The sequence below is a fragment of the Ostrea edulis genome, chromosome 8, assembly GCF_947568905.1.
Source record: "Ostrea edulis chromosome 8, xbOstEdul1.1, whole genome shotgun sequence".
Classification (NCBI taxonomy): domain Eukaryota; kingdom Metazoa; phylum Mollusca; class Bivalvia; order Ostreida; family Ostreidae; genus Ostrea; species Ostrea edulis.
In genome coordinates, this window is record NC_079171.1 from 57,720,626 (window position 1) to 57,748,048 (window position 27,423).

The window sequence follows — 27,423 nt, forward strand, 5'->3', positions numbered from 1 at the left end:
GCATCCAGTAAAATTTTATAATCGGGATCTGAGGTCTGATTAAATATTTTTCAGTCTCGGTCAAAGCAGCGTTTGAATGCAATCAAGATGACGGGAAAATGAGGTTTAGAGCACTTTGGATTTATCAATAGTAAAAAGCAGAAGCCTCAGCCTAGTACATGTAACAAAGAAATTCAAGAATCACACGGAGAAAGTTCTACATCTAAAGAAGACGTAGCTGTGTCTAAAGAGAAATGCAAAAGCAAAGGAAGAACCCTAGTCCTGAAATGGCATTTTCGTGGTTGATATAAAGAGATGGCAAAATGTTTTGCAGAATTTATGAGGCCAATCAGCCAGTAATGTCAACCAATTCTGGACACCCATTGTCTGATTTCGCCACGACCGGGTGTACATCTTTCAAACGTGGAAGTGTGACTATTCACGGTAACAGTAAGAGACATGTCATTATCCGTGACTGCATTATTAGCTGTAAGTCGAGCGGGGCAACTGTTGCTGCTAATTTTTGCAGACAATTACAAACTCGGGATGTAGTGTTCTTATTGATGCTGGTACTGATTGTTCAGCAAAAGATCCAACAAAAGTAGAAGCTCTTACTCAGATAAGCAGTAAAGGCCCACTTATTGAGGATGTTAAAACAAATCCTTGTGTGGAACACTGGTTTATTCCCAGAAGCTTACTGTAAACGAAGCAGGATGTCCCAATACAATTATACAAATTTTGTCAGTTGAGAGTAAATACTTGACTTGTTAACATCCAGCATATTTTACAGCACATTTCTATTCATTTTAAAAATAAAACAAACAAAACGCATGCATGGGTATTGCTTTTTTTCTTTTTCTTGAAAGATTTTCAAATTTAAAAAAAAAAATTTAAGTTTTATTTTACAAAATCTTTTGGCGAGTAAAGGTTTTGAAAAAAGCGACTAGAAATTTGAAAATAGTGACCAGAAATATTTCTAGGTCGCCATTTAGCGACCTGATAGTAAATGTGACTTGGAGCGCTGTGAATTAATTGTTCTTTTAAAAAAATATCTGCACGCAAGGCTTTTCCACCAATTCTATGTTCAGGGACACACGAACAATAAAATATCTAGGAATTTAAGTCAACTTTAAAAATAATAAGTGCTTGCCATCTTCTGACGTGTTGTTGAGGTAGGTAACTGATATTTGGGGAAATATCATAATTTCTGTACAAGACTTTCTGGTTTTGATGTGTTCTGAATGGCATTTGCCATTATAAGCTTCATCCCTTCAGAAATTCCTAATAAAATGTGAATAATTTTCCAAACTTTAACTTCGACCTTAATGGTACAAAAACATTGTGTAAAAACCCCCTTCAGATATCACTGAGACACCCGAAGTGTGCTTGAAGCTTTTTGATATCACTGACTAAGATGACCTTGGCCTTATTTATTTATTCGATCCACGTTTACTTTTTCAATACGTTTAGAATCGTACTTTAATTTGTTTCTATGCACAAGACGAAATAATTTGCAAACTTCAAAGTACAGCCAATAAACTCGAGGAAATCTGGAAAAAGATCATGGTTTTTGGGGGGGTTTTTCACTCACAAAAAATTGCGACCACTTGTGATTTTTCACTCATAAGTTCAGTTTTTAACTCGCATTTAGCGAGTATTTCCCCTTAATTTCATTGCCTGACCTGTCATTAAAATTTTATGCTTCACTTTGGATGAATGAATGAAAGAAACACTTGTATATTTAATATGTTGATGTTATTTGAATTGATATGTTACGTTATTCATCAAAGAAGCATCTGATGAATGAATTCACCAGTCAAATCAAAAGCGAAAAGACATTGTTGTAATAGTGTTAAATCTAAAGCAAACTAGCATGGCGCCGCACCATGCCCCTTTTGGCTGGCGCTATGCCCTTTTTAATTGCACCATGCCCTTTTTTCTCTACAAAATTTTGAAAATATTTGTTGATATAAACAATTGTTCTTTGTTTCACAAGGTTGATTGAAAAGTTTAAAATCAAGGCCGCTGGTATTAACTTTTAAAGAGGCTAAATGATTATTCTATTACTATCATAGTATAATTGTATTATACAATGAAAGTGCCACGGAATTGTCTTGCTGCGACGAAAAGTGCCCTTTTGAACATTTGATATGTGCGCCCTCTCTAGATCCTTGATTTAACACTAAGTAAACAATATGGAGGTTTAAGCCTCTGAATTTACATTAGGGCTTGTAAGTAATCAATTTCCACATGTCAGCCTCCAAGTTTACCAGACCCTGGGCGTCAGACTCCTGGGATTTTTCGAAGACTGCCACATGAGTGAACAATTCTCGAGAGGGACGTTAAACAATACATGTAATAAATCAATCGTATCATTGTAGATATTTTCTGTTGTCTGACTAGATATTTTCTCCTGTCGAGTTTTTCTTTTCATACAGACCTTGACCGATTGTCTTTAGACATGTATTATAGTCAGTCCTGTCAGGTGTTAACATGTGTCATACTTTCATGTAAAATACTTGAATCTGATTGGTCGATAAGCATTTGAAAAAAACACCAACATTTCCCTCTGAAAATAGAAAGCATGCGCTCCAGGGTGATAGTATCTAGCAACAGATAACATTACTTGACAACGGGTGATATTATAAAAATTATCACAATCATGTGTCAAATTTATGCGTGTACGGTTCGCTGTAGATTGTTAGACGACATCGTTTGAGCGTTTGTAATAAATATGAATACCCACATTGATATAGAAAACATCGCATGATAGTGATTAAATCAAATGTCAACAAATGTAAAATTTTCTGCTTTGTAAGTTTGTTTTTTATATACATTGTAACATTCAGTATAATAAAACAAATATCATGCTATGCCTCAGTTGACGATGGTTTTCTCAAGATGAAAATTTTCAATGTTACCCTCAGCTACATGCAATATTTAAATATTAAAGTGTTGTCTTTAAACATTTGTTATAGTTAGTCCAGTGTCAGGTGTTAAAGTGTTGAGATTAAAGACTATTTTTAAAAAGAGGGAGAAATGTATAAAATGAAGGGAAAAAAATATTGGACTGTGGGTATATTGGTTTGGAATACTGTAGATGTACTTTTTTCCACGTGGTATTAATTTACGCTATGAATGCGGTAACAAATTTTCCGTATTCATACAAAGAATCCGCGTAATTTTTTACCCGCGGATTAAACTGATATTGTGATTCCGCGTAATTATGAACCCGTGGAAAAAAGTACGTTTACAGTATTCAATGGTTAGAGCACCTGACTAGTAATACAGGGGTCTCGGATAGACTGGTCACTGTAGCTCAATGGTTAGAGCACCTGACTAGTAATACAGGGGTCTCTGATAGACCGGTCATGGTAGCTCAATGGTTAGAGCACCTGACTAGTAATACTGGGGTCTCTGATAGACCGGTCATGGTAGCTCAATGGTTAGAGCACCTGACTAGTAATACAGGGGTCTCGAGTTTATTTCAGGTTGTTGATTAATTAACTGTACATCTGAATGTGAATTAATGACTTTACATCAGATTATATAGATCTACAACTCCCATGTTTTTTCCTTCGATATGTGTACCGACTATAGTGATAATTATTTCCTTATGAATGTGATGCAGATGTGAACAATATGCGTATGAATCTTGATGAATATAGTACATCTATTTAAATGGCTGGGAATTGCAACAAAAAAATGAACGTAGAATGTAAATTTCAAACTAGATGTCAAGTTTGAAGATGCATAAGGGTATGAACAGTGTGCTTTACGTCGGCATACTTTTTATGAAGCGCTAACAATGATTTATGAAGTATACCAGCATGAAGTGTTGCAGTTCATTCCCTCGTGTCTTTTTTTAAAAAATAAAATTCATTTTTTAAGCATCTGATTGTGAATCAATAATTAATTGATAATGAGTCAATGATTATAAAATTGTAACTCAATGATTTACAATTCTGTTGGGAGATTTTTAGTGATCATGATTCAGTGATTCATTTTGGCGTGCGTCCTGCGTAAATTACGCATTGAATTTGCTCAGGACGCATGATTTCAGTAACTGTGCATCCCAGCGGACGCATGAACATTCGAAATTATATGATCATGATCTAAGCTCAAGAACGTACTACACACCTGAGATATTCCGAATTAAGAATTATGATATTTCATTGGTCAACTCGCATTGCATTAACCAATAAGGCCAAATGATATATAAGGCATTACGGCGGGTAAGCAAAACTGGGAACTAGAATTTCCTCGCATATATTCCGATTCCGCCGATTTTTTTTTAATGTTTTAAAACTTCCTAATCAGGGAAAGTTAACAACATTTTTGCAAAGTGATGTGAATGATAATATTGCCAGTAACTACGGGTAAAAAAACAAAACAACCGTGGAGTCCCCGAAATCAAACGTCGGTCCTGAAAACGAAGTAGAGGTTGAGAAAATTCGAAAAGTGAAAACAATGTCATCAAAAATGGCTTAGTAACACTTTATTCTTGGCTAAGATTTGAGAAAAATGAAGAAAACGGAGAAAAATTTATTTATTGCAGCATTTGCACGGAACAGAAAAACTAAATGGCATGAACAAAGTAGCTAGGAATAAAAACTTTCATAATTCAACTTTAAACATCTGAAAATCAATTTGCAATATGAACTACGAATAAGAATTTTCTGCAAATGAATTATCCGATGGCTTGTAATAAAAAGCGAAATATTTATTCTCTAGAAGGGGGTGACAACAGTATAAGCTTCTTCCTTAACGTGGTTTGTTTATACCTGTCGGGCTGTTTGTTTGAAATAATGAAATTTGGACTCATTGATTTTAGCATGGGACTCATTATTGTAATCAAGGGGAGTCCGCTGGACTCATGATAACCATTTTCAAAATGAATCACTGATGATTGATCATTGTTTGGGAGTGACAATGATCATGATTTTGTAGATGTTTTATTGTCAGTAAATATGGTTTTGTAGATGCTTGTGATTGTCAGTGATCATGGTTTTGTGGATGTTTGTTAGTAATCATGGTTTTGTAGATGCTTGTGATTGTAAGTGATTGTGGTTTTGTAGATGTTTGATTATCAGTGATCATGGTTTTGTAGATGTTTGTGATTGTAAGTGATTGTGGTTTTGTAGATGTTTGTCAGTGATCATGGTTTTGTAGATCTATGTTTGTGATTGTAAGTGATTGTGGTTTTGTGAAGTTTGATTGTCAGTGATCATGGTTTTGTGGATGTTTGTTTGTCAGTGATCATGGTTTTGTAGATGTTTCTGATTGTAAGTGATTGTGGTTTTGTAGATTTCTAAGAATTAGATATGATTGTAAGTGATTTTTGTTTTGTAGATGCCTAAGCGAAAAGGAAAGCGCAACTTTAGGGAAAAGATGGTGATGGACAGAATGAGAAAAAGAGAGAAGAGACGACAGGACCGTCTAGAACAGGCAGAATCTTTTGTCCTTTGTGGGGATGTCTCAGCTTCTCTCGGTAACATCCACGTTTTTATTTATCTGACCACTGATTTAGAGAAGGCAATATCGATTATATTTTGAAATTTAATATTTTTCTTTCTATTTCATTCAACTGCATATGTTTTCAGTAAATTACGTAGGTTTTAAAGTTTTCATTTCAAAATATTTATTGTACAATAACATATCTATATATATATCCTCTTCTTTCCTTTTGTTAGGGTTCTCTCTGATGTTATATGTATTCTAAAGAATAAATTAGAGGCCTTTCATTTATAGAGTAGAATGAGATATTATGTACTGACCTAAGGAATACATTAAAAAAAAATCAATTCTTTTTCACAACCCTATTATCAAGAATATTACATCATTAATCTGGTTTATTGCACCAAAATTGTGTCTAATTTATTTGATTTTTATTTATTTTATTTTTATTTGATTAATTATAATTTAATTACTTACATGTAACACCTTTTCAGATCACCTGAAGTGAGCTTTTCTGATTGCCTGTTGTATGTCTGTCTGTCTGTCCGTCCGTAAACTTTTTACATTTCGACTTCTTTGCCAGAACTACTGGGCCAATTTCAACCAAACTTGGCAAAAATCATCCTTGGGTTAAGGGCTTTCAAGTTTGTTCAGATGAGGGGCCATGTCCTCTTCAAAGGGGAAGATAATCACAAAAGAGATCAAAGTTTTACATGCAAATATATCGGGGAAATTTTTAAATATGGTCCAAGGTGACTCAGGTGAGTGATGTGTTTATTGTCCTATGGGGATCAGGGTTAGAATAGGTCCTCAGTATCCCTTGCTTGTTGTAAGAGGTGACTAAATAGGGAGATCCTGATGATGAGACTGCATAAACCGAGACCCCATGTCACAACAGGTGTGTCACAATAAAGATCCCTTCCTGCTCAAAGGCCTCAGGTGCCAAGCATAGGCCTAAATTTTGTAGCCATTCACTGGCAACGGTGACGTCTCCATATAAGGGGAAAATTCTTGAGTGAAACATACAATGTACAACCAACCAACCTTTTTAGCTCACCTGAGCTGAAAGATCAAGTGAGCTTTTCTAATTGCCTGTTGTCCGTTGTCTGTCTGTCTTACCGTCTGTCCTTCTGTAAACTCTTTACATTTTCGACTTCCTCTCCAGAACCACTGGGCCAATTATAACCAAACTTGGCCAAAAGGGCTTTCAAGTTTGTTCAAATGAAGGGCCATGCCCCCTTCAAAGGGGAGATAATCACAAAAATGCAAAAATAGGGTGAGGTCATTTAAAAATCTTCTCAAGAACCACTGGGCCAGAAGAGCTGAAATTTACGTGAAAGCTTCCTGACATAGTGCAAATTCAACTTTGTTATAATCATGGCCCCTGGGGGTTGGATGGGGCCAAAATAGAGGATCAAAGTTTTACATACAAATATATTGGAAAAATCTTTAAAAATCTTCTTCTCAAAAACTACTGGGCCAAAAAAGTTGAAATTTACATGAAAGTTTTCTGACATATTGCAGATTCAAGTTTGTTAAAATCATGACCCCTGGGAGTATGATGAGACGACAATAGGGGATCAAAGTTTTACTTGCAAATACATAGGGAAAATCTTGAAAAATCTTCTTCTCAAGAACCACTGAGCCAAAAAGCTGAGATTTACATGAAAGCACTTCCTGACATAGTGCAGATTCAAGTTTGTGAAACTCATCACCCATGGGATTAGGATGGGGCCACAATAGGGGATCAAAGTTTTACATAACAAATAAATAGAAAAAATATTTTAAAATAATTTCACCTTAAGAATCATTAGGCTAATCAAGTTTACATTTGTACAAAAGCTTCCTGATATAGTGCAGATTGAAGTTTGTAAAAATCATGGCCCCCAGGGGTAATATGGGGCCACTGTAGGGGATCAAAATTTTACATACAAATATGTAGGGAAAATCATTAAAAATCTTCTTAAAAATTACTGGCTAGGAAAGTTTACATTTACATGAAAGCTTCATGACATTGTATAGATTCAATTTTGTAAAAATCATGGCCCGGGAGTAGGTTGTGGCCACAATAGGGATGAAAGTTTTATGTTTGAATAGGACAAATCTTTAAATATTAGCCAAGGTGACTCAGGTGAGCGATGTGGCCCATGGGCCTCTTGTTTATCATTCCAGAGAAAATCACAAAAAAATCATATGAAATAATTTTGAGCTTGTTTTACAACCCTTTCCATTGTGAAATCATGATTGATGCAAGGTACTTAAACGAACCATTGAATGGAATTATAGTGTAATGAGCCACCTTAAGACTTTAAAGTAATTCATTAGGAATCAACAAATCTGGTTTTTAGCCCCTGTGTAGTGATCTAGACAACTCGAGATATCAAGACAACCAGCAATATGCTAGTTTTTGAAACAAAATTTTCCAAATGTAAGAATTGAACCCCCATCATTTTAGTTGATGATTTTAAATAAAACTAGTTTATTTTGTATAGTTGGGGGGACTCTATCCCCCCGCCCCTCTTTTTTGTGGCGAAAAAGTACTATACACATGTATATGATTTTGGGGTTTCAGCCTCGTTTTGAAAATTTTCTGGATCTGTGCTTATCTGATGGTGTCAAATATTGACTACAAATTAAAGCTAATTTTCATCTTGTGCTAAAAAAAAGAATTTTAACATGAATTCTAAAATTAATTAAAATCGTAATAAGATCCCCCTACCCCCAAATGGCCAGGTTGTGTAGTAGGTTTAAAATCGGATTATTAAGGAGGGTGTGTGTGGGAAATTCTAGACTGTTTAAGAGTAAATCTAACTAATGTATTTCATGTAAATTTCCACAAGTAGATACCTCCTTTAATGGCATGCAAGAGACATCTACAACTGATGGAGAAAAATGTCCCCTGAAAAGGTCAAGGTCAAAACGGGGTCGTGCAGCTGTCCATGATTTCGAGGAGGAACTATATTCACCTGTTAAGAAATGGAAAAGAACATCCAACATACAGTCCTCATCCGTACATCCGTCGGATTCTTCCTCTCAAAGTTACGATCCAATTCATCAAGAGTCTCACATGGAAAGTAATCCCATGGATCCGTCGGATCTCATCGCGGTAAAGAGTGAGCCAACGGATTCTTCATACATTATCTACATAGACAATGCAGAGGAGCCGTCAGAAATGACAGAAATGGTGGCCTTGTCTCAGGAGAATTCTGGGATTGATGTTCCTGAAGATACAGACAAGATTTCTGATCCTGTCACAGAGATAGAAATTTCAGCCTTTACTCAGTCTTTACAAACACACAAGATATCTGATACCTGTAACACACAGCTAGAAAATTTCCCATCTGAGAAGTAAGAGTAGAAAACCTGTGACAACATCAATCATTGTGAACCATTGAAAGTAAGAAATTCATAGATAAATCTTTTCTTCTATATTTATTTCTTTATTGTGAAGTTTGAACATTTGGTGTAGAATAATGTCTGTTACGTCTTTGTCAGTGTATGACCACAATTGCAAAGAGAGTTTAAAATTTTCCTCAGGAACATGTTTGTATATTTTCCCAAAATATTCTTTCAGGAACCATATGCAAGTCTCTATAATGTTCCCTAATCATTGAAGGTACATGAACAAACTCACAATGGAGAGAAAGAGAGGGAATATTCGTGTTTCATCTGTAGTAAAACCTGTCCTACGCCCGGCTTCCTGAAGAGACACCTCAGGACTTACAAAGAGAAGGCACCGTCTCCCGCCCAAAGTACATTCAAGTAAGGATACCCGATCACATACTTACTCACATGATTCGAGCGAGAGTGCGAGTGGATCTAACATCTAATTTTTATTAGATTGATGTACCACATATTGCTCGCCAAGGGCAAATTATTTTTGGGGGATTCTGTTTATTTGCTTTACTTCATGAACTTTTATTTGCCTGATGGGCTGTATTATGGTATAGACTTTTCTATCCGTCCATCTGTCTGTAAGCTTTCATCTTTTTCACACTGCTAGGCTCAGGACTATTAAACGTGGTACATCTTGTCGCCTCCTTCTGGAATTTTATGTTTACAAATCGTGTTTGGATCATACATGTATCTTTCACAAATTAAGGTCTAATACCATCAATTCCCGGGGAAAGATGTGTTGCTGTCACTGTAGCCTCCTTTTGGAATTCTATGGCTATACATACTCAAATCGTATCCTGACCATAGTTTGCCCACTACGAAGCCAAGGACTATCAAACTTGATTAGTTGATACATCTTGGGGCAAAGTGTGTCACGGTCTAAAAGTAGATCACTGTGGTCTCATTTTGGAATTGCAGTTGACAGTGTCACAGCTTGATAAGCATCGTGTACATGTGGTTTCAGATAAGGATATTGTGTATCGTAACGGTGCATTTTTTACTCACTCATATTGAGAAATCACCTGTCGTGAAACTCAGACAATCACACGCAAGTTCGTTTGTCTTTAGAACTTTTATTATCCTGGAACCAGGGGTAGGTGAAGTGTCACAAGACCTAGGTATTGCACTCAGGACGTCTCCATACCCGTGAAATATTCTCGAGAGGGACATTAAACAATATTCAATCAATCAATCAGGACCATAGCCTGGAGAGTCCTTTATTATGGGAAACTGGTATGGAAATTCGATTTTGAAAGTCTCATCCAAAAGAACCGGAAAAGTGAAAGAAAAGATGCAATTTTCAGAGCTTCTGTTTACCAGAGACCTGGGTGAATTACGTGAAATACACTGTAAATGATCAAATTACAAATAGTCTGGTTAAATCCAGTGACTAGGCTTAAGAATGTCCTTAAGATTCCTGAAAAATTGCTGTGCAACCTTGAAATTCTGATGAGGTTTTTGCAATGCCAGATTCTATGGCTGTAATCATGGTTGTGAAATTTTTTTAGTGTTGTATGTTTACATCAGATTAAATATTAGCTCACCTGGGCTGAAATCTTGCTCTTTTGATCACTTTTTCGCTTGCGTCAGCCTGTCCGTAAACTTTTAACACTTCTTCTTCAGAACTACAGGGCTAATTATACCCCCCGAACGAAGTTCTGGGGGGTATATAGGAATCACTCTGTCCGTCTGTCCGTCCGTCTGTCTGTCTGTCTGTGCAGATTCGTGTCCGGGCCATAACTTCTTTGTTCTTTGACTTAGGCATACCATATTTGGCACACAGGTGGATCACCATAAGACAATTTGTCGAGTACCTTCATAACCTCTACATGACCTTGACCCTTGACCTCAAGGTCAAAATTAAAGGTTTTTTACAATGGATTCGTGTCCGGGCCATAACTTCTTTGTTCTTTGACATAGGCATACCATATTTGACACATGAGTGTATCACCATGAGACGATGTGTCATGTATCTTTATGACCTCCATATGACCTTGACCTCAAGGTAAAAATTAAAGGTTTTAACAATGGATTTGTGTCAGGGCCATGACTTCTTTGTTGTTTGACATAGGCATACCATATTTGACACATGAGTGTATCACCATGAGATGATGTGTCATGTACCTTCATGACCTCTATATGACCTTGAACTTTGACCTCATGGTCAAAATTGATTACAGGGTTTTGACATAGTCATACCATAAGACATGGGTGTATCACCATGAGACTATGTGTCATGTACATTCATTACCTCTTTATGACCTTGACCTTTGATCTCAAGGTCAAAAGTATAGGTTTATAGCCATGGATTTGTGTTTGGACTATATCTTCCATTTTCTTCTACAAAGGCATACCACATTTTTACACTCAGGAAAGAGGTAATTTATACCTATTAACAACACCCTTTGGGAGATTAGGGTAAGCGGGGGGTATTCTTAGTGAGCATTGCTAAACTAACTTGACACAAAGTATGCTAGGGTAAAGAGGATTGTCACCCTTTTTGAAGTGGAGATAATTAAGAATTATGTAGTAAACATTTTATTGCATCTTTAAAAATCTTCATCTCCAGAACCACTGAGCCAATTTCAATCAAACTTGGCAAACATTATCATTGGGTAAAGGGGATTTAGGTGTGTTCAGATGAAGGGCTATGCTTTCTCCAAATTGGAGATAATTAAGAAAACGTAAAATTAGGGTGGGGTCATTGGGCCAGAAAAGTTGAAATTTACATGAAAATTCCTGACATAGTGTAAATTCAAGTTTGTTCAAATTATAGGTGGGACCACATTTAGAGATCAGAAATCTGAACAACAGCTTGGCCAGTGCGAGCGAAGTGGACCATGGGGCTCTTGTTTTTCTGTTTCTTAAGGATTTTTGGTATTCTCTAGTAATTTCTACTATTACATGTTGTACATATGTATATATGTGTGTGTATATTATATATACTCACTACTTCCTGAAATCATTAATTAGTGGATCAGCCAATCAAAATTGCAGAATTCATAACACTGGCATAAGATTTTTTTTTTTTATCATTCCTCTGTTGTTGATTTCAGCTCTGATCTGGACACAGTTCCCGAGTCTCAGCCGACATGCAGTTCAACTGCTAGATCTACTTCCAGTTGCTCTGAGGAGTCTACACCCATTTCTAGCCCCATTATGGAGTCCACACATATTGACAACCCAGATGGCGAGCCCGAGCCCAATTGTAGCCACGATTCCCACTCTACACCCCCTCATAGCCAGGTCGCTGAGCACTCTACACCCTCGCATAGCCAGGTTGCTGAGCACTCTACACCCCCGCATAGCCAGGTTGCTGAGCACTCTACACCCCCGCATAGCCAGGTTGCTGAGCACTCTACACCCCCGCATAGCCAGATTGCTGAGCACTCTACACCCCCTCATAGCCAGGTTGCTGAGCACGAGTCGACCACTACCCGCTTTGCGACCTGCGATGAGGAGATTTTGCGTAATCTAGAAAATGCCAGACTAGAGGCTTCAACTGTTAAACAGACTACCTGGGCAGTGCAAATCTTTAAAGGTATGTGATAATAGAAAACAAACTGATTCAATTTGTGTAGTACTAAACAACATGCAAAACTGTGTTAAAATCAATTTTACAAAATCCTGTTACATATTTTCTGTAATTGAAATCTACCTTAGATATTTTTCATATTGACAACTGATATGCAAAATCTCCTATTTCTTCTTTTGATTTAAAAAAACACATGTATGTAAGGCTTTGTTGTTGCAATGAATACATCTGCTTTTGATTCCATTCTCTTTCTATATATAAGGAGGTATAAGTACTTAAGTAACTGCTGCATCGTTGATACATGTAGTACGCGCTACCAATATTGAACAAGTCCTGAGAACATGTAATGATGTTAGTCTTATGTATTCTATATACATGTATTTTAAAAAACATGACAAAATTTAAACTTCCCTAGGATAATTGAACTTGGAAGTCTTTGTAGAAATTTTGAAAATTTTCTGCTATCTGAGAAATAAAAAAAAAGTTATTTCTACTCATTATATGAAGTGTAAATGAAGTTAGGGTGGTGTACACATTATAATTTAATTTCGTAAAATACTTTTAAAGTAATTTGATTTATAAGGTGAAATTAATTTTTTTCTATATGCAGAATGATTTTCGGCATTAGTAATAACTTTGTTCAAATTTTGCACTCATCAGGTAGCACATGGAGACGTCACCACTGCTGGTGAAGGGCTAAAAAATATAGGCTTCTGCTCGGCACTTATGGTCATTGAGCAGGGAGGGATCTTTATTGTGAAACGGGACGTCAGTTTTTGTGGTCCCGTCTGAAGGACCACCCCATTTAGTCACCTCTTAGAACAAGCAAGGGGTACTGAGAACTTATTCTAACCTCGATCCCCATGGGATCATTTAGAAGTGAAAGTTACGGGATTTCAGGATAAGACCTTGAGGTCTCATGCTGTGGTAGGCGTTGAAATTTGACATGATAAAAAGCCCTCATGTTACGTCCTGCGACTCTGAGTGCAGGTCTAAGTTCCGAACCTTCACCTACAAATGATGAATGTCGGAATTAAGGAAGCTCCACCCTCATGGGACTTATCAAAATTAATGATTCAAAGTAGGAAATTTGTATTGATTTCTGCTTGATATTGCTGAATTTAATCAATAACCGAAGAAAATATTTATGTTGCCACATTTTAAGGATGTCAGACATGAAAAAGCAAAAGTTTATATCAACATCAAAAATCTCGCATTTTCATTGATTAGCACGATAGAAATGCATAAAAAGTGATTGAAATGACCAAATATTAATTTCAACAGTTTCAAAAAACTGCTTCTTTATAAATATATAAATATGAATTTATTGTGGATATCATTGTATAACAAACATTCAATAGAGAAATACCAGCAAAGGAGTTATTGCCCTTGACATTTTTGTAATATAATTGATTATTTATAGAAAATATAAACCTTTTCACTATCAAATTGTTTACCGTATTTTTTTAATGCCCAGTAAATAAAATTCTTTCTAGAGATATATTTCTCTTATTCACAAATTTTTAATGAAATAAAGATTTTGCAAAAATGTATGATGTCACACGAGGGTGGAATGACTTTAATATAAATAAAAAAATTCTCAAATGGACATAAACCCATAAAAAATATCTTATATAGAAAATCTATTATATACGTGTATGGTATGTTATATTCAGTGATGTTTATAGAAAATCTAGGTAATTTAAAATTCTACAGAGAAATGGTTTGGAAAGAAATGGATCGATGCAAAAGAGTGATGGTAGATGTAGCAGGGCTTCTGTACGAAGTCTATACAGTAAAGACAGAAATTTATTTTCTAATATTTGTTAATTTACTTAATTCTCTTTTTCTTTTATCTAGACTGGCTTTCTCAGAGAGAAAAGAGTTCTGATTTTGAGGAGTTGCCCGATGTTAAACTGGCTTCAGAATTAAGACGTTTCTATGCAGAGGTGAGAACCAAAACTGGGTTGATTTCTCTACGGGCCGGAATCAACAGGTACCTGACGGGTCCACCTTTCTCCAGAGCAATAAGCGTGATGAAGGACGCATAATTCATGCTGGGGTCGGAGCATTGGACATTATGGCGGTTACGGGGTACCGTCACAAACAAAGTTTCCGGAGCTGTGTGAATAGACCCTCAATTTCTCAATGATGGAATGGAGTGACAATAGTGGCGGAGACTAATGAGTTTCAGGTTGTCTCAGGAGGCAGTATCACTGTCTCCACCCGCAGTGTCAGATTATCACCATGACAGTGTCATATTACCACCGCGACAGTGTCAGATTATCACCGCCACAGTGTCAGATTATCAACGCCACAGTGTCAGATTATTACCGCTACAGTGTCAGATTATCACTGCCACAGTGTCAGATTATCACCACCACAGTGTCAGATTATCACCACGACAGTGTCAGATTATCACCGTCAAAGTGTCAGATTATCACCACCGCAGTGTCAGATTATCACTGCCACAGTGTCAGATTATCACTGCCACAGTGTCAGATTATCACCGCGACAGTGTCAGATTATCACCGCCACAGTGTCAGATTATTACCGCCACAGTGTCAGATTATCACCACGACAGTGTCAGATTATCACCGCCACAGTGTCAGATTATCACCGCCAGTGTCACTGTCACCGCCGCTGTGTCAGATTCTCATTGCCGCAGTGTCAGATTATCACCTATGCAGCATCACATTATCATGAGCTTGCCACAGTGTCAGATTATCACCACATCATGCAAGAGATAATCTTGATCGATATTTGATGTGTCCCGAGGCTACATTTTCTGTGGGTGTACTTTTCCGGCATGCTAGTTGACCTAGAAGACTTTGTTGTACTACATCTATTAGATTACAATTTTGGTTCGACATTTGCTAGTCAAAGTTATTAACTTACTCGTAGTTCAATAAAATATGAAATTCTTGGTGTTTTGTGAAAAGAATTTAAGGTTAATTCTTGTTTCATCTCACTCTAATTCCTCAGGTTGTACTAGTATTTAAGAAATAAATTTCATTTCTAGCACACAATTGGCTCAATTGAGCTATTCAGATCTTTTTTTGTCCTACGTCTGTCCGTCCGTCTGTAAAAAAATTTTAAAAAGGGTGTGGCAGTTAATTTCAGTCAAACTTGCCACAATGTATGCTTGGATAAAGAGTATACAAGTTTGTTCAAATTAACTGCCACACAGTTTTTGAAGTGGAGACAATCAAAAATTAGTTATAATTTTATGGCATCTTTTAAAAATTGTCTTCTGAAAAACCCATCGGCCAGTTTCAATCAAACATGGCACAAATCATCCTTGGGTGAAGGGGATTCATGTTTGTTCAGATGAAGGGCCATGCTCTCAGCAAAGGGGAGATAAGCAAGGAAAGGCAAAAATAGGGTGGTGTTATTTAAAAATCTTCTTAAGAACTTCTGGGCCCAAAAAATTAAATGTATATCCATTCTTTCTGACATAGTGTAGATTCAAGTTTGTTCAAATCATGCCTCCCATGGCGGTAAAGTGGGACCACAATAGGGGGGGGGGGGTCACAATAGGGGATCAGAGTTTCACATGGTGATATAAATGTACATGTGTATGATGCAAGGTGAAGATAACGAACAGTGATCAATCTCATAACTCCTATAAGCAATACAAAGTAGATAGTTGGGCAAACACGGACCCCTGGACACACCAGCGGTGGGATCAGGTGCCTAGGAGGAGTAAGCATCCCCTGTTGATAAATCTTTAAAATCTTCTCAAAAACAACAGGGCCATGATTACCCATATTACTTTGCAAGCATTCCCAGGTAGTGCAGATTCAATTTTGTTCAAATTGTGGTCACTGGGAGTAGAGTGGGGCCACAATAGGGGATCAAAATTTTAATAGGAAATATCAAAAAATCTTGCGCATGGCCATAAATACTGGTGTTAATATGTAACCATCCCCAGGTAGTGCAGTTTAAAGTTTGTTCAAATCATGGTCCCTGGGGCCACAATAGGGGATTAAAGTTTTAAAAGGGGATACATAGGATAAATCTTTAGAACAACAGGGTAATATTTACTCAATCATGCATTCCCAAGTAGTGCAGATTGAAATTGGTCCCGGGGGTATGGTGAGACCACAGTAGGGGAGTGCAGATTGAAATTGGTCCCGGGGGTATGGTGAGACCACAGTAGGGGAGTGCAGATTGAAATTGGTCCCGGGGGTATGGTGAGACCACAGTAGGGGAGCAACGTTGTACATGGGGAATCTATCAGAAAAATTGTCGACAACAACAGGGCCGTGAATATTCATATTGATATGCAAGCATTCACAGGTGCTCCAGGTTGAAGTCTGTTCAAATCATGACCATCGCATGTAGGATGGGGCCACAATAGGGGATCAAAGTTTTATGTGGGATATATTTGGAAACAAAACAAAATTGCATACCATAAATCTTGTTTGATTTTGTGACATTGTATCATGGTTATATTGTGACCTAATACGGTGCTAGGATGGGGTCAAAATTTCTCATGGGAATGAGGATTGCAAAAAATCACGATATTTGAATACAAGCAGCGGCAATGTGACTCATGTGAGTGATGCGGACCGTGGGCCTCTTGTTTGAAATACATGACGGTATGAACCACACTGTTTCACGCGAGTATACAGCGCTTCATGAAAAGTACCGGCGTGAAACATTGCAGATTCATGCCCTCGTGTATTTTCAAAACTGAAAATTCATTTCTTACATTTACATTCTACTTTCATTTCTGGCAGAATATAGACGTACTATATTTGTCTGTGTTCATAATGCAGCGTTCATGGGGCTATGATTTGTAGTGGTATCAAAGGCAAAAACATTGGGATGAATGAACGCTGTTAGATTCCATTGCAAGTACAATGTACATGTACCAGTCAGTCTATACAGAAAGGGATATATGCTAATTGTGGCAGGCATGGGTCGTATTTCTTATATACGGTAATTGCAGGTCAATTATGAAAATTTACTCACAGTTTTTTTGTATGAAAGTAGGAGAGTTTTCAGTCATTGTCGGAACACCGTTCCCCCCCCCCCCCCCGAATTTTGTACGCGCCTCTACAATTTTTAGCGCTGTGATGCTACTAATTTCCGGTTTCTTGTAATGTCATTCTAAACGGATGGAAATTTAAACACATGACAGATCTTTACATGTGCCAGAGCTCAAATCGGATGAGACTGCAAAAAACCGAGGTCTCGTGCGGAGGTGTCTTTGTCATGCCACACCTGCTGTCACATTGGTGATATAGGGCTTTCATATTTCACACATATAATACTTTTCACAAGAGGTTTCTATAAATAGTAACTTTTTTTTACCTCATGAACTTGACCTTGGAGTTTGACCTACTTTTTAAAAACTTTAATCTTTACCATAACATTTGAACGATTAGTGCTAGAGCTTCAATATTTCAATATGTGACAAGACATTTCTCTTCTTATCAATTTTTTGATCTCATGACGATGACCTTGGAGTCTGGCCTCTTATCAATTTTTTGACCTCATGACGATGACCTTGGAGTCTGGGCATATGGAGACATCAGTGTTTCGAAAACGCATCTTAATATTGCTCATTACACGGTTCCTTACTAATATCTATTTAACAGAGAGAGAGTAGTGTAAGCATTTGCCAAAGTTGTTATTTCTTATGTAAGTATTTAATTTGGAAATACATGTATTATGATTAAATTTCTGGTTCCGCTTGATTTAAACTGACGTACTTCTAGACGAATTATTAGCAATCTAGTCTAGAGAATTTGAATTTGCCCAGTGTTGTGAACTCTTCCACGGACAAGGAGGGCGAAAATAAGGCCCTCGAAAATCGTCCCGCCCCGATTTTTTTATTTTTCAAAAATTACGATTTCCGGATATTTTTATGTCCGGTCCGGTATCGTAAACGTACTTTGTTTCACTTTGCCTTTTAGAAACCCAAATACACATGACGTCGCGCACGCTGTTGGTGTCAAGACGTATTTTATAGCATTACGGTAGCGTTTACGCTGTTTTATATTAATAAAAACACTTTAATATACGAAAGTTGCATATCATTTTGACGACAATTTTACATTCTACCCATTCGATATTGATATATCTGATTAAGATGCGAATTATTAAAATGTATTAGCTTGGATATTCTGATATTTACGTAAATATTGTATGTAGACAGGTAATGACGGTGTCGCACACACTTTACCAAAATGTTAATAGCTTTCTTAAAACTAGTGATACAAACATAAAAATTTGCAGAATACTTAAGGTGGTGATGTTGATAATATAAGTTATTAAAATTATCATGTCACCTAATATGTACACTGTAGACCCTGATTCACAATGCAAGAATGGAGGTGTAGATACGCCTTAACGTTAGGAAAATAGACCATGTCCATGACACATTTTGTAAGTACATTTGGATATTTGAGAGAATTCTGAATTATTTATTCAAAATTTGAATTAATCTTTGGATAAGTGATTTTAATATAAAAATAACTATACTTAAGAAACGGTGAATATTGTATTATAGGTGTTTGATATGTGGATTATTCATTGCGGTTATGCTCATTAGATTAAGTGTCACAACGTCTCAAGTTACAATTTGAAAATGGCTGTTAATAGAGTTTTTTGGTTATATTGAGTTAACAGTCTGTGTTAAATAAAAACGATTTTAGAAATAGGTTTTTATATTATTTTTAAATATATTTTTGAACAAAATTTCAACATGACATGTAGTTTATTGTAAAAGTTAAAATGGTATTGAATGTATAGCTATGTGTCACAATGATAATTTGACGTCCAAAACGTCACAGATAATTAAGATATGTATTGAATTAAAGTAACTTAAGAATGTATTTTTAGTAATGTGCACCTTTTGAACATCATTTACGGAATGTGCAAATCAGAATTTCATCGTAACAAAAAATTTGAGTTGATTCTGTTAAAATTTGTTTGTTTTTGAGACAATCTACGGAGTCAACACTGAATGTCACAACTTGCCGTAATCGTATTATGTTAATTGAAATTGAATAACTGTTTCAAAATCAATCATCCGTAGAGATTTATATTAACAAAAATTAAGGAATGTTATGATTTTTAATGAATGTGCATCTCTTGAAAAGGTGTTTTCTTTAATTCAAAATATATGCAGTCTAATAATTACAAAATTCCAACAAAAAATAAATGTCAACACGTTTTGTCACAGACGTAAAAAGAAGACCGTTTTGACGTTACGATGAACATGTGCTTGTAATTACATCTCAATACACGTATATCAAAAGAACTGAAATATCGGTTTTATAACTACAAAGTGCAGCATTGTTGTGAAACAGTTAATACAATTATACAACATAATGTTATTTAACATTGAATTAAAAAATATATTTGTATTTAGATAAACTCAAAAAGTTTTATAATGCATTGGTTATGTATACAAGTACATTTTCGTGTTATATTTGCATATTACAAGAGACACAATCACATGCACATTGGCAGCTTCTGATCGGATACGAATGAGTAAAGAATAAATGAGGGGGGTGGGGGAGAGAATGCAACAAACAAAATAATGAAGAATTTAGGCAAAGAGAAAACCATTAAAACACACACACACAAAACTCCGCAATGACAGTGGATCCAAACATCATTTCCTAATTCCAGGTAAACAGCAAATGTAAATTTTTCTCTTAGAAAGGGGACTTCAAATAAATTTATGCATACATGTAACTTTGACCCATTCTAGCAATATCATTGACATGTAAGAAAATAAAAGAGGACCTAATACAGATCCTTTGAGGGATTCTAACATGTAAGTTTGAATTAAACATGTGTTTCTCTGCAATATACCATTTCATTTCTGTTTAGATAACTTTAGAACAGTTTTAGCAATTTATCACTAACTCTAAATTTGTATCTTAATAAGATGCCCCTTACGCCATGCATGATTAAATGCCTTTGACAAATCACCATAAAGCATGTACATGTAGCAATGTTTCCTTTTAGCTTCTAAAAATTACATCCTAATTGCTCTGTTAACTGAGGAACGGACCGGGCTAAGTATTTAATTAAGGCCCACGAGATCAAGCTGCATGGACAATTTTCGTTCGTGCTAATCATATGAAATCGACAAGTGGGGAGCATCATTCAAGTCCGAAGGCGGAGTTGTTCGTGGAAAATATTTTGTTCAATGCCGGTGTTGTAGCATACAATTTCCCCCACATAGACACCCCCCCCCCCCCCGGAAAAACGGGCCCAAGATAGACATTATCCGCAGAAAGATGGCCCTGGCATAGAATTTCCCCCGAAGAAGAATTAACCGGGCCCAATCCCCTTAGGAAAAACCGCCCCCGTATAGAACCCCCCCCCCTAAATGACAGTACGCCCCCTTTTTACATTTTAGCTATGTATCCGTTTCCAGCTCTACTACTAGAATCCTCCTGCTTATCTAGACCCAGGAATTCTGAGCAGGGTCTTGTGTATCACAATCATCATCTTATGTTTGGTTTTTAAAAAGGAAATTATTCAAATCGTGTAATGGAATATCAATATTCATCCATACATCACAAGTCTTTGCTGTTATCTACCAGTATCTAACATCTGAAATAGTGAAGTTGGGAAGAAGTTAATGTCTTTTTAATCTAAAATTAATATTTGTTTCTTTCTGCAAATTTTTTTGTGATAACATGTACATCTTTATAGCAATTATAACAAATTTCATTGATAATAATCTTCAATTGCATGTGTTTGCTTCATTCTATATTTATTCAAAAGCTTCTACATGAGAAGAAAAAGATTCCAGTCGATGAAATCCGGAAACAGGAGGGGGGAAATTCTATACCTGGGCGGTTTTTCCGCTCAGGGGGAAATTCTATACTAACTTTGTACATAGGGGAAAATTATATGCCGGGGCGCTTTTTCACCCAGTGGGGGAAGATCTATCCCGGGTCCGTTTTTCCGGGAGGAAAGTCTATGCTACAACACCGGCACGTAGCATCGTTTTTCAAAAAAAGGGGGGGGGGGGGCAGCCGAAGAAGATTCGTATAAAGTTCTTGAAATGCAAACCAAAAATAAGGGGGAGGGATGGGGTAGGATCATCATAAGCTAACACTGCCTCATATTTCCCCAGGCAACGAGGCTGGGGATTTATCCTTCATTACATGTCGTCACATCATAGCTTACACTCTTCTCACTCACTATACTACGACATATAGTGGGGAAGGAGGGGGGGGGGGGGGCATTCACGAAAAACATTTTCATTTGAATATAGAAATAACAGATATTGATCATTGTAAAAAAAAAAAAAAAAAGGTCCCTGCTTTTTTTCTACGTCCCTGCATTGCCAAACAATCTTTTAGAATTCAAGGTTAACCAGAAAAATATCTGTAACTGTGATTATTTTATCAATGTTATCAGTCTTATGATGATGTGAAATTTACGTGTGTGTGTTTCTAAAATCCAGTCTTATGATGATGTGAAATTTACGTGTGTGTGTTTCTAAAATCCAGTCTTATGATGATATGAAATTTACGTGTGTGTATTTCTAAAATCCAGTCTTCTGTCACCTTCACATTTATTTCTGTGTCACCTTCACATTTATTTCTATTACCGTCACATATTCACATATCATCTTCCATGACATACCTCTGGTGATCATATTGTTGTGTTCCATCGTTCACCATTGCCATAATGTACGGATTGTTATGCTGAAATAAAATCCTAGAATTACGATCCAATGTTTGTCATTATTCTTCAGCCACACATATAGATGAAAAAGATCTTAAAACTGATCAATATTTTTAGGTTTAACATCACACATGTATTAGTTACTGACGCCAATTAACTCAGACAAGTGGTAGACAATCTTTTTCTGGTTTGAACTGTCTGGGTTCAAATCCCAATTGAGTCAAATGTGACATTTAAAGATGGAGCACTGACTGTTCTTTATATCAAACTATCATCATCTAATGGTAAGAGTTTACCAAAGCTGAAGTTCCACTCCAAAGCCAGTCAATAACATTATGCAAAAACGAAATGCAGAATAAAATTGTGATTTTGGAGGATATATGCATGTATTCATCTCAAACTTTTACAGTGTAAGCGTTTGTGTTCACTTCATTGATGTGGTGTTTACACATATATACAAAACCCATCATGTATAGTATTAGAGGCAAGCACTGAATTATGGATAGTAAATTTCACTTAGTCCGCATGCATGCATGTAAGAATTAATTCATACTCAAATCCTCGTAGCATGCTTATATTCAACATTTTATTTTTCTAATTTAACAGAAATCGTATATAGAAATAATATGGATGTGTAACGGCGGTTGAAGTGCTAATTAATGGCGCACATATCTGTACCAAATTACATAATTCTAACTATTCCTTTTTATTGCAGTCATTTCAGATTACAATTATTGCATGACAAATTACTGAAAATCACAAGATGAACGAAAACATTTTGAAGAGTTCATTATGGACTTTTCTTTTAAAATACGTAGTATTGTGATGATATATTCCTGTTGGTTTAAAACAGAACAGTTATGAAGATCACGGAGGAAATATAGGCTAATTCTGATTAAGTCGCAAGTTTAGTTTAGCCATTACAATTTACCTAAGTATAATGTCTCAGGAAAAATATCTAATTCGTTTTATGCTGCGTTCGCTTCATTTGTCATACCCCTGTTATATCAATTTTATATATATTTGTTTTCATCAAAACTTCTTGTAACGTAAATTATATCATATCGATGTTATTACGTTGCGTTTTAACGTCATTTTGACGTTACCAAAATTGACACCAATAGCGTGCGCGACGTCACATGTAATTATGATTTATAAAGCCTTTTCTCAATGAGAGAAGGCATTTTCGAGGTCAAGAATACCTTGGCGAAAAATAAAAAAATTAAATCTTCCCACCCGCCCCATTTTTTTGTGAAGTTTGAATGATAATCTACTAATTAATTTTACTTGGCCTAAAAGCGGGACAATATTTCATGATATACAGTTTAATACGAGATAATGTTGTAATTGACAGTAAATTGCCTAACACTCCTATTGCAGCAAACGGCGTATTCCTGTGTTTTATTGTGTTAGGTGAGTTTCTTTGACTTAACATTTTTAGCAATTCAGGCAACGGCAGTAAGTCAATATATTCAATGATTTCCTTTCGGGGGGGGGGGGGGGGGGGGGGGGATAGCATCAGATTAGCTGCATAAGAAATCGTGACATGGCCGTCGTGCTGGTCTTGTTTGGCAATATAACCTTTCTCTGGGTCAATGTTTCATACTGATTGTTAGGCCGTTCTTGTCACACTGATGTTGACTACGGATTACTCCGTTTACCTGATCAAGATATAGGATTCGCGGGGATGTGACCTGTCGACAGGGGATATTTACTCACCCTAGACACCTGATCCCACCTCTGGTATATCCAGGAGTCCGTGTTTGCCCAACTTTCGATTTTGTATTGCTTATAGGAGTTATGAAATTGATCTCTGTTTGCAATGCTCACCTTTCATTAGCCTATGAACCTCCTGACATATCGGTTTGTTGATCCTTTGGCTTGCTAGCTTAAATGACCCCCTGACATTTTACCTTTATGTCTAATACTATGCATAGGGCTCTATAACTTCCAAAATAATTGTAATTGTCTCCCTTAGGTTGCCATGTGTACATATTGTATTTTATATTTTTTATTGATGCTGATTAAATTATAAACCGGGATTATATATAGCAGTTATTTTGAGGAACAAATATTTCAACAGCAAATCAGTAAATCGCTCTCTCTCTCTCTCTCTCTCTCTCTCTCTCTCTCTCTCTCTCTCAGGATGTATACAGTACAGTACATTTTCCGAAACAAGATACCGCGATTTACCCTAAATTTGAAAATTTTAAGGGGGGGGGGGGGCGGCTGCGCCCCCTCTAAATCCGCCACTGTACAAGAACCGTTCCTTCAGCAGAAATAGCTTCATTGCAGCTTATTTTGGTATAAGATGACCACAGGCACTCGATGTTTTAAATATCTATAATACATGTTATGAAAAATGTCTTCCTGTAAACATAATTTTCACGTGAATATCATGTTTACAGGAAGACATTTTTTTTATTATTATTGTTATAGATATTTAAAACGTCGACTGCCTGTGTGTTTAACGTTTCTCTCTCTCTCAGAGAGAGAGACAGAGAGAGAGAGAGAGAGAGAGAGAGAGATTTTCACTCGTATGCAGAGGTCACCAAGACCGGTGAAGGGCTTCAATTCAAATTTAAGCCTTTGCTCAGCGTTTAAGACCATTCAGCAGTGAGGGTTCTTTAGAGTGCCACACCTACTGTGACACTGGGCATCCGTTTTTAAGGTCATCTCCGATCAGGACCCGTGACATTCACACATGACGCCGAGCGTTTGGCGATGGAACTGTCACTACCTGTTTTAACGACTTCGGTTTGTTGCGGCTGAGATTCGAATCCCGGGGCGAACGGTCTAACCTCTTCTAAATGTGTGATTAATAATAGAATTCAGATTGACTACGAAATGACCACAGACACCGTATCGGACTGAGACTATTAAGATTAGAACACCCCCCCCCCCCCCCCCCCCCCCCCCCCCCCCCCCCCCCCCCAGGCGGCCCGGGTGTCAGGTGATATTGAAGTTTTGTATTATTTGTTCCCGAATAATAAATTTTATAAATGAAATCCACCACCAAAATCCGATTTTTTTCGTCGTTTTAGAAAAGATGTATCATATTATGTGTACATACTTTTTAAATTGTACACATGCTACACCTACAAAACGACGAAAAAAGCGGATTTGGGTTGTGGATTTTATTTATATAATTTATCATTCGCACACAAATAATGCAAAACTTGAATTTATATTATTCGGGAACAAATAATACAAAACTTCAATATCTGACAACCGAGCCCCGTGCGACGACCTACACAGTGTACCCTGTAGATGGATGTGTGTATCGTTTTATCGGACAGAGAATGTACAAAATAGAACGACGACCTACACAGTGTACGCTGTAGATGGATGTGTGTATCGTGTTATCGGACAGAGACTGTACAGAATAGAACGACGACCTACACAGTGTACCCTGTAGATGAATGTGTGTATCGTTTTATCAGACAGAGATTGTACAGAATAGAACGACGACCTACACAGTGTACGCTGTAGATGGAAATTCCTACACAGAAACCTGTGACATTCACCGAGTCCGTATACATTTATAACGTATGAAACGCTGGATAAAGATTTCAAAGCAAAACAAGACCATTAACAGAATACACACCATGCACATATAGGTTACCTTCAACAAAATTTCAATTCAGAGTCGATTCTGTGTGAAAATTTTAATTCTTAGTAGTGATATTTTTTTTATTATTTCAAAGTATTTATCAAACATTCTAATATAAATTTCCTTTCAACTGCTAAAATCTGTATACATTTTTTGGTGTCCGAAAATGTAATTAATCTTTAATTTTTCAGGCTAAAATTCCGAAATTTTATGTTTAGTTGTAGAAAGAGTTACCTCTCTTTTCACGTAAACATTTTTATCCAAAATTTGTCAAATACATCCGATTGTCATTATCTTTTAAAAACCATGTATGAAATAATTAAGTGTCCCAAATTGATTTTTTACTTCATAAAACACATCTTTATTGAAAGATTAAAAGCAAAAATGAAGTCGTATGATTGCCTACAGGTGCGTATAGCGTGCAAAGTTTATGAAACAAATGCCTGCCTTTCACTCGCTGATCTCGCGACATGAAATCGACGCTCGCTGTAAGTTAAAGTTGTTGAAGATGTTTCATTCTGCTAGGAGTTTCAAACATTAAACATTGAGAACACAACGGCGGATCCAGAAGGGGGATCTGGAACACAACAACCCCCTCCCTTTTGACATGCGAGATAGTAATACATGTACATTAGTATCTCACAAGTGATCACCTCAAAAGCTTACAGAGGTACAAACTGACTATTCAGAATGACTTAAGATGGTGATCGGTGGGGATGTAACATATTTTGGATAAATTTTTGGTTCTGTATAAAAATAATTTCATTCAAAAAGGGGGGTATGTACATAAGATTTATACAGGCTATCCACACTTCAGGTGCCTGCGATTCTAACAAGACTATGACTCACAATGACATTGAATGTGACGAATCCTGTCTAACATCAGATAGAGCTGTAGCGATTAGACCAACTGGAACTTCGGAAGCTTGGTCCGTCACTAGTTACGGGTCCCGGGGGTCGAATCTCTATCTGGTCCGTTACTAAGGAGTTAGGGGACCCGGGGGTCGAATCTCTGTCTTGTCCGTCACTAGCTACGGGTCCCGGGGGTCGAATCCCTGTCTGGTCCGTTACTAAGGAGTTAAGGGACTCGGGGGTCGAATCTCTGTCTTGTCCGTCACTAGCTACGGGTCCCGGGGGTCGAATCTCGGTCTGATCCGTCACTAGTTAGGGGTCCCGGGGGGCGAATCTCTATCTGGACCGTTAGATAGGAGTTAGGGACCAGGGGGTCAAATTTCGGTCTGGTCCGTCACTAGGGAGTTAGAGGCCCCGGGGTCAAATCTCGGTCTGGTCTGTCACTAGGGAGTTAGGGGACACAGGGGTCGAATCTCGGTCTGGTCCGTCACTAGGGAGTTAGAGGCCCCGGGGGTGAAATCTCGGTCTAGTCCGTCACTAGGGAGTTTTAGAGGCCCCGGGGGTGAAATCTCGGTCTGATCCGTCACTAGAGAGTTATAGAGGCCCCGGGGGTGAAATCTCGGTCTGGTCCGTCATTAGAGAGTTAGGGGACCTAGACGGGGGGTAAAATCTCGGTCTGGTCCGTCACCATTTCACACTGCTTTAACGATCACGTGGTGGACACCCTCTTTCAATGAACAGTCTTGTGTTCCGATAAAATGTTTGATTGTAAAGACATTTATCAAGCTTTACTTGCGATAGACAGATTTATGATCAGCACCATTAATCCTGCAGTTCATATTTCATGTCAAATATGCTTAAATTCAAAATTTGTTTTCCGTTGATTAGATAATTCAACGACTTTTAATTGCAATCATGT

At 37.1% G+C, this 27,423-nt stretch overlaps 1 protein-coding gene across 11 annotated transcripts in view; it reads left to right on the plus strand.

Moving 5' to 3' along the window:
• The window catches only part of LOC125661245 (uncharacterized), a 211,627-nt gene that overhangs the window by 5,248 nt on the left and 178,956 nt on the right, over window positions 1–27,423 (plus strand). For 4 of the 11 annotated variants that reach the window (XM_056146611.1, XM_056146612.1, XM_056146608.1 and 1 more), the window contains exons 3-4: window positions 5,332–5,470; window positions 8,280–8,833. In XM_056146611.1, the coding sequence (XP_056002586.1) occupies window positions 5,332–5,470; window positions 8,280–8,788 (648 nt within the window). In that variant the 3' untranslated portion in view covers window positions 8,789–8,833. Of the gene's footprint in view, window positions 1–5,331; window positions 5,471–8,279; window positions 8,834–9,052; window positions 9,199–11,608; window positions 11,710–11,888; window positions 12,374–13,027; window positions 13,449–14,227; window positions 15,293–27,423 lie in introns of those variants that run through there. The other 7 variants (XM_056146606.1, XM_056146603.1, XM_056146602.1 and 4 more) reach the window with 5 other exon arrangements.